The sequence below is a fragment of the Eptesicus fuscus genome, unplaced genomic scaffold, assembly GCF_027574615.1.
Source record: "Eptesicus fuscus isolate TK198812 unplaced genomic scaffold, DD_ASM_mEF_20220401 scaffold_71, whole genome shotgun sequence".
Classification (NCBI taxonomy): Eukaryota; Metazoa; Chordata; class Mammalia; order Chiroptera; family Vespertilionidae; genus Eptesicus; species Eptesicus fuscus.
The window spans coordinates 63,881-72,269 of NW_026557635.1; the positions used below are offsets into that span (position 1 = coordinate 63,881).

Here is an 8,389-nt window from a genome sequence, read left to right on the forward strand (position 1 = left end):
AGTGTCAGCCTGCAGTCCAAAGGGTCCTGGGTTTGATTCTGGTCAAGGGAATGTACCTTGGTTGCAGGCCCTGGTCAGGGCTCTTGCAGGAGGCAACCAGTCAATGTGTTTCTCTCACATTGATGTTTCTCTCTTGTCAAGGGCACATGCCCTTGACACATTGATTGGTTTCTATCTCTTCTAATCTCCCTAAAAATCAAAGGAAAAATATCCTTGGGTGAGGATTAACAACAACAACAAAATGAGAATCATTGATTGGCTCCCTTCTGCATATCTGGGGATCGAACCCACAATTATTGCATGTGCCCTGCCCAGGAATCGAACTATGGCCTCCTGTTTCATAGGTCAATGCTCAACCAGTGAGCCACACCAGCCAGGCTTGTTGAGGATTTTAGCATCTGTGTTCATCAGGGATATTAGCCTGTAATTCTCTTTGTAGTGTATTTTTCTGGTTCTGGAATTAGGATAATGCTGGTCTCCCTCATAAAAAGAGCTTTGAAGTGTTCCTTCCTCTTGAATTTTTTTGGAATAGTTTGAGGAGTACAGGTGTTAGTTCTTTGAATGTTTGGTAAAACTGCCCTGTGAAGCCATCAGGACCAGCGTTTTTGTTTGCTGGGAGTTTTCTTGATTACTGCTTCTATTTCCTCAGTTGCTATTGGCCCATTCAGGTTTTCTGAATCTTCCTGATCCAGTTTTTGGAGATTGTATTTTTCTAGGAATTTGTCCATTTCATCCACATTGTCCAGCTTGTTGGCATATAATTATTCAGAGTATTTTCTTACAAGCCTTGGTATTTCTGTGGTGTCAGTTGTTACTTCACAACTTTCATTTCTGATTTTATTTATTTGGGTCCTCATTGTATCTTTTTAAAATTTTTTAAAAATATATTTTTATTGATTTCAGAGAGAGGAGGAGAGATATAGAAACATCAATGGTGAGAGAAAATCATTGATTGATTTTCACCTGCACGCCCACTAATGGGGATCGAGCCCGCAACCCGGGCATGTGCCCTTGACAAGAATCGAACCTGGGAGCCTTCATTCCACAGGCCGATGCTCTGTCCACTGAGCCAGATCAGCTATGGCTCTCTTTGTTTCTTGATGAGTCTGGCTAGCAGTTCATCAATCTTGTTTATCCTTTCAAAGAACCAGTTCTTGGTTTCATTGATTTTTAAAAAAAATTTTTTTTAGTCTCTATGTCATTTATTTGTGCTTTAGTCTTTTTTTAAAATACATATTTAAAAATGTTTTAAATTGATTTTGAGAGAGAGGAAGAGGGAGAGGGGTAGAGAGATAGAAACATTGATGACAGAGGAACATCATAAATCGGCTGCTTCCCGTATGTCCCCCACTGGAGATCAAGCCCACTACCCAGGCATGTTCCCTGACTGGGAACCGAACTGGCAAACTCTTGGTTCCTGGCTCGAAGCTCAACTGCTGAGCCACACAGGCAGGGCTCTGCTCTAACCTTTATTATTTTCTTCCTTCTACTTGGGGCTTTTCTTGTTGTCCTCTTTCTAGTTATTTAAGTTGTAGGGTTAAATAGTTTAATATTTCTCTCTCTCTCTCTCTCTCTCTCTCTCTCTCTCTCTCTCTCTCTCTCTCTCTCTCTCTCTCTCTCTGATGTAGGCTTGTAGTGCTATGAAATTTCCTCTCAAGATTGCTTTTGCTGTGTCCCAGAGATATGGGGGTGTTGTATGTTCATTTTCATTTGTTTTCAGGAAGTTTCTGATTTCTTTCTTGATCTCATTGGTAACCTATTTATTGTTTAATAACATGCTATTTAGCCACCATGTGTATGAATATTTCTGGATATTTTTACTGTAGTTGATTTCTCATTTCATTCCACTGTGTTCTGAGAAGATGCTTGATATCATTTCAATTTTCTTGAACTTGTAGAGACTTATTTTGAGTTCTGACATGTGATCTATCTTTGTGAATGATCCATGTGCACTTGAGAAGAATGTGTATTCTGCAGCTTTGGGGTGAAATGTTCTATACATGTCAATTAAATCCATCTGATCCAGTGTGTCCTTTAGAGTCACTGTTTCTTGTTAATTTTTTGTCTGGAAGATCTATCCAGTAAAGTCAGTGAGGTTTTAAAGTCCCCTACTATGACTTTATTGTTGTCAGTTTCTCCCTTAAAGTCCTGTAAAAGTTGTTTTATATATTTGTGTGCTCCTACATTGGGTGCATATATGTTTAATAGGGTTATATCCTCTTGTTGGATCAATCCTTCTAGTATTATATAGTGACCTTTGTTGTCTCTTGTGATGGCCTTTGTTTTGAAGTCTATTTTGTCAGATAAGTGCATTGCTACCCCAGCTATTTTTTATTTTCTATTTGCATGGAAATTTTTTTCTATCCCTTCACTCTCATCCTTTATGTGTCTTGTTCTGAGGTGGGTCTCTTGTAGATAGCATATAGTTGTATTATATATTTTTTATCCATTCAGCTATCCTATGTCTTTTGATTGGAGCATTTAATCCATCAACATTTAAGATTATTATCAAGAGGTACTTATTTTTTGCCATTTTAATTCTGTATGCCTAGGTTTCTCTCTCTATTTCTTCTCATTATAGGAGTCCCTTTAGCAAAACTTTTAATTCTGACTTGATGGTGATAAACTCCTTTAGCCTTTTTTGTCTGGGAAGCTCTTTATGTCACCATCTATTTTGAATGATAGCCTTGCTAGATATAGTAATCTTTGTTTCAGATCCTTGCTTTTCATTACCTTGAGTACTTTATGCCATTCCCTTCTGCCCTGTAAAGTTTCTTATGAGAAATCAGGTGTCAGTCTTATGGGAGCTCCTTTATAGGTAACACTAGTGGCCCAGAGCACAAAATTCATACACGGGGGTGTGTCCCTCAGTCCAGTCTGCACCCTCTCCAATCTGGGATCCCTTGGGGGCAGTTGGACATCCCTCTCACAATCCGGGACCATTGGCTCCTAATTGCTCGCCTGCCTGCCAGCTTGATCGCCCCCTAACCGCTCCCTTGCTGGGCTGATTGATGCCTAACTGCTCCCCTGCTGGCCTGATGACCCACAACTGCCCTCCCGTGCCAGCCTGATCGCCCACAACTGTCCTCCCCTGCCACGACCCGCCTCCTCAGCCAGGACCTGCCTCCTCCACGCGATGCGGCAGAGACGCCGGGACCGGCCTCCTCCGCGCTGTGCGGAGCCGCGGGACCCCCAGGCCTCAACACACGGAGCGGCCATTGGGCCCCGCCTCCACTGTGCCATGAGGCCATCTTGTGGCGCCCATCTTGTGTCCATCTGGTGACGCCGTTGCACGCAAGGACCACCTAGGCTTTTATTAGTATAGATATTGCTTTTCTCTCGCTGTCTTTAAGATTCTCTTTGTCTTTAATTTTTGGTATTTAATTGATGATGTGTCTAGGCGTGGGCCTGTTAGAGGTTTTCTTACGTGGGACTCTACGTGCCTTCTGAACTTGTGTTCCTTTTTCCTTCACCAGATTAGGGAAGTTTTCTGCCTTTTTTTCTTCAAACATGTTCTCTATTCCTTGCTCACTTTCCTTCTCGCCACTTATTATGTGAATACTGTTAAGTTTCATGGTTATCCACTGCTCCCTTAAGCTGTACTGTTGTTTAATTGTTTTTTCTTTTTGTTTCTCTGATTGCATGATTTTTTTTCTACCCTATCTTCTACTTCACTTATCTGATCCTCAGCTTTCCCTATTCTGCTGTGTTTTCATTCCACTATGTTCTTTATTGTTGCTATGTCATTCTGCAGTTATTATATCTTTTCTTATGCTGTTGATCATCTTTGCCATCATTATTCTGAGCTCTATGTCTGATAAATTTCTTATCTCTATTTCATTTAGCTCTTCTGGAGAATTCTCTTGTTCTTCCTTTTTGGGGGTTGTTTTTATTTCCTCATTTTGTCTGTCTATTAGGTAGATGTGCTACGCCTCTCAATCTCTAGTGCAGGACAGCATCAAACTGTTTCTGACTAATTAGATTAGGCAAAGACTCAAAGCCTGCTAGACCTGCCTCTGCCTGCAAACTGATTGGAGTCAGTCTTGGGTAGCCTCAGGCAATGGTCCACAAGTGGGGTGAGAAGTTTTCTAACAGGATGTGTTAATTGCTTCTGCCTGGAGCTAATTGTTATTCTCAGTCTCTTAATGGGCCTCATAAACTCCACAGTGTGGAGCAAGGGGTTTTTCAATATGGTTGGGTAACTGTATTCCCTCACAAGGCAAAGACTGCCTGGATAGCAAAGGTCTGCCTGAGAAAGATGTCCTCCACAGTGTGAGAGAATGACTCAGCACAGGAAACTGGGGGGTGTGCCCCATCCCTGGCTTCTGCTCACGTAGCTCCAGTCCACTCTGCCCTCCCTCTACTGGCTGCACACAAAATTTTGTGCTTTGGCCCTTTAAGAAGGTGCCTGACTCTCCTTGGCAGACAAAAACCCTACTGTTTTTCATAGCCTGATGTTATGTGGGCACTTTTTTTCAGTTCTGGTGCTCTCTGCTGGGGGACCCAGCTTGGAGTTTAGACCCCAGGGTTTTTAGTGGCAACTCCCAATAGATGAGATATCTCTCTGGAACTTTAGCTGCTGTTTGTGGGAGCCTGGGGAGCACATTCTCGCCTCTGCCCTTCCTACCTGTCTCTATGCAGTTTCCACTTTCCTTCATTGTTTTTCAGGGATCTGTCCAGCTAGTCTGCAGTGGATTATTCAGGTGAGGCATCTTTTTTGCCTTTTTTAGAAGTGGAGGCCATTTTGTTTGAAGTTTGATGGGGTTATAGAAGACTTCAACTATGGTACTTTGCTGCGACTGGATTGTTCTCAAGGCTACACTGAGGAAAACACTATCTTTGGTGAGTTTCTTGCCTCTTGAATTGTTTCTGTATAAGGTGAATGGAAGATCTGACTTTACTGATGAATAGTTTATATAGATGGTTAATTTGGGATCATCTTATTTGTTAGTAGTGGCCCAGTGCACGAATTCGTGCACATTGAAAGGAAATTAATTAGAATAAATATTTTAATATTACTATTCGCCCTTTCTCTATATGATAGAAGTGTCAACCAAATTCACGATCGACAATGACAGATGGAAACACACATGTGCGATTGGTGCCAGCGAGAGCTTTATATGTATCAAGCATGCACGAGTCAACTTAGCCATTTATAGATATAGAACAAACTTGCTTATTAATTAGACCTGCTTTCTGATTTAGCTAAACTTTTCCAATCCAGTGAAGCACCCCAACTTCTCTTTCAGCAACACAGCAGTAAATATCAACACAAAGCAGATTATTATTGTAGATCATGAAGGGAGAACAAGGGGTAAAATATTTAACTGCAGAGTGTTTGACTATATTCTGTGCATTGAGAAAACCTGAAGTCACTTTCAAGGTCCACCATTTCTTCTTTTCAGTTGGGTCAAGTTTCTAAGCTTTCTAAATTTCCATTTTCTGGATAATGAATAGAAAATAGGATTCCATCAAGTCTCCTATCTACCTACTCCACGACTTCTGTGAGGATCAAATGAGATGAGGCATGGGAAAACGCTTCACAGACATTTGGTTACAGTGTAAAGCGTTTTCACCTGGTTATAAAGCAAGTCATGTTCCTGGACTAAAGAAACTGTAAGGAGGCTAGTTGTAGCTAGGGAGAGGAAGCCTGGCATTGCTAAGTGATGTCATTACCCAGTCGGAGGGAAGGACACTTAGCATATTAGCCTTTTATATATATATAGATATCTTTAAAGATTATGTTAACTCTCTGGCTGGTGTGACTCAGGTGTTCAGCATTGACCTATGAACCAGGAGGTCACGGTTTGATTTCTGGTTAGGGTACATACCCAAGTTTCAGGCTGAATCCCTGATGGTGGTGGGGGGTGGTGGTGTGCAGCAGGCATCCAATCAATGATTCTCTCTCATCATTGATATTTCTATCTCTTCTCCTTTTCTCTCTGAAATCAATAAAAACATATATATTTTTAAAAGATCATGTGATTAACCTTTTGCACTCGGATGTCAAGTGTGACTCGACACGGTTAGCATCGGTAGCAGCTCTTTTTATACTCTTTGAATGTATCAATAATTTGAAATATAAAAAAATCCAAATAAATAAGTTTGTATGAAAAGAAACTCCAGTTTTTTACTCTACTGCTGTGCTTTGTAAAATCTGGGGTATTTAAAAAATTAAATCCCGAGTAGAATAAAGGAATCGAGAAAAAAGCAAGTGAGTGCAAAGGGTTAATTCTTTTTATTTTTATTTATTTTTATTTTTAATTTCTTTATTGATTAAGGTATCACATATTTGTCCTCATCCCCCCATTCCCATCTCACACCCCTCCCCACACATGCCCCCACCCCCCTGTTGTCCTTAACCACTGGTTAGGCTCATATGCATGCACACCAGTCCTTTGGTTGATCTCTCCCCTTTACCCCAATGGGTTAATTCTTGTATAACTGTGAGATAAGATAGTTAAGTATTTTCAGCCTTATTTATTATAGGACTAGAGGCCCGGTGCATGAAATTCGTGCAAGGTGTGTGTGTGTGTGTGTCCCTCAGCCCAGCCTGCACCCTCTCCAATCTGGGACCCTTTGAGGGATGTCCAACTGCCTGTGGGATCGGGCCTAACCGGGCAGTCGGATATCCCTCTTACAATCCAGGACTGCTGGCTCCCAATCACTTGCCTGCCTGCCTGCCTGATTGCCCCTAAACACTTCTGCCTGCCAGCCTGATCACCCCTAAACACTCCCCTGCCAGCCTGATCGACACCTAACTGCTCCCTTGCCGGCCCGATTGCCCCTAACTGCCCTCCCTTGCTGGCCTGGTCACCCCTAAATGCCCTCCCCTGCTGGCCTGGTCACCCCTAAATGCCCTCCCCTGCCGACCTGGTTGCCCCTAACTGTCCTCCCCTGCAGGTCTGGTCGCCCCCAACTGCCCTCCCCTGCTAGCCCGGTCATCCCTAACTGCTTCCCTTGCCAACCTGGTCGCCCCTAACTGCCCTCCTCTGCCAGCCTGGTCGCCCCCAACTGCCTCCCCTGCAGGCCTGGTCACCCCTAACTGCCCTCTCCTGCTGGCCCGGTCACCCCTATCTGCCCTCCCCTGCTGGCCTGGGTCCCCCCCCCCAACTGTCCTCCCCTGCAGACCTGGTTGCCCCCAACTGCCCTCCTCTGCCGGCCTGGTCATCCCTAACTGCCCTCCCTTGCAGACCTGGTCCCCCCCAACTGCCCTCCCCTGCAGGCTTGATCCCCCCCCAACTGCCCTCCCCTGCTGGCCTGATCGCCCACAACTGCCCTCCCCTGCCAGCTATCTTGTGGTGGCCAATTTGTGTCCACAGGGGGGTGGCCATCTTTGACCACATGGGGATGGCCATCTTGTGTGTTGGACAATTTGCATATTACCTCTTTTTTATATAGGATTAAAATTTCACATCTCTGAAAATTATGATTATATTTGAATACTTCGCATGTTAGTTAAGGTTTGTCAATCGATTTCTAGTAGGTCTAGAAAACTGTGACCAGGACAATAATAAATTCTATTCACTTTCCAGCTCCCAGGATACAATTTTTTGCCATTGAAATTGCTCGGAACCGCGAAGGCCATAACAAAGTAGTTTACACCAGTGTTCAAGACAAAGAAGAAGAGAAAGGAGCCAACAGAGGAGAAAAAGAGAAAACCAGCAAAGGAGGAGAAAAAGAAAATGAAGCCAACAAAGGAATCAACAAACATGGTGAAACATCTATGTAAGGTAGAAAGGGAAAAACACTCTAGAAACTGTGACTCAAGTGAGTCTACAAGTACCATGATGTTACTTATACAGATCCTGTGGTTAAATGTATGTTCTTGTTCAATTGAGGGAAATGTAGAAGGACATTTTTTTAAGCCTAATTATCAGGAGCTGCTCTGGTTGTATGAACTGGGTTAAAGACTATTTGTGGGGTCATAGTTGATTGTTTCTTGGTATATTTTTTTCTTGGTTCTTCACTGGTCAAGTAAGAAATTTTGTAAATAAATTTATTTTGGTTCTTATGACTGTGTATATCTGATTAAATTTTAAAAGGTATTTAAAATTTTTTGACACTTTAATCTCTATGCTACAGCATATATAAAATGATCAATGCTTGTTTCTACTTAAAAAATTTTTTAACAATTACAGTCAACATACAATACCATATTAATTTCACTTGCACAGTACAATGATTAGACATTCATATAACTTAAGTAGCAGTCACTCAGACAAGTCCAGCACTAATCTGTTACCAGACATAGCCATTACATTATTATTGACTACTAGAGGCCCGGTGCACGAAATTCGTGCACGGAGGGGGTTTGTCCCTCAGCCCAGCCTGTACCCTCTCCAATATGGGACCCACTGGGATCGGGCCTAAACGGGCAGTTGGACAT

General features: G+C 42.7%; 1 protein-coding gene across 2 annotated transcripts in view; it reads left to right on the plus strand.

Moving 5' to 3' along the window:
• The window catches only part of PBDC1 (polysaccharide biosynthesis domain containing 1), a 40,856-nt gene extending 32,842 nt beyond the window's left edge, over positions 1-8,014 (plus strand). For both annotated transcript variants that reach the window (XM_008160854.3, XM_054713501.1), the window contains 2 exons: positions 4,731-4,842; positions 7,536-8,014. In XM_008160854.3, coding sequence (XP_008159076.1) covers positions 4,731-4,842; positions 7,536-7,732 — 309 coding nt within the window. In that variant the 3' untranslated portion in view covers positions 7,733-8,014. The remainder of the gene's footprint in view (positions 1-4,730; positions 4,843-7,535) is intronic.
• The last annotated feature ends 375 nt before the right edge of the window (positions 8,015-8,389 follow it).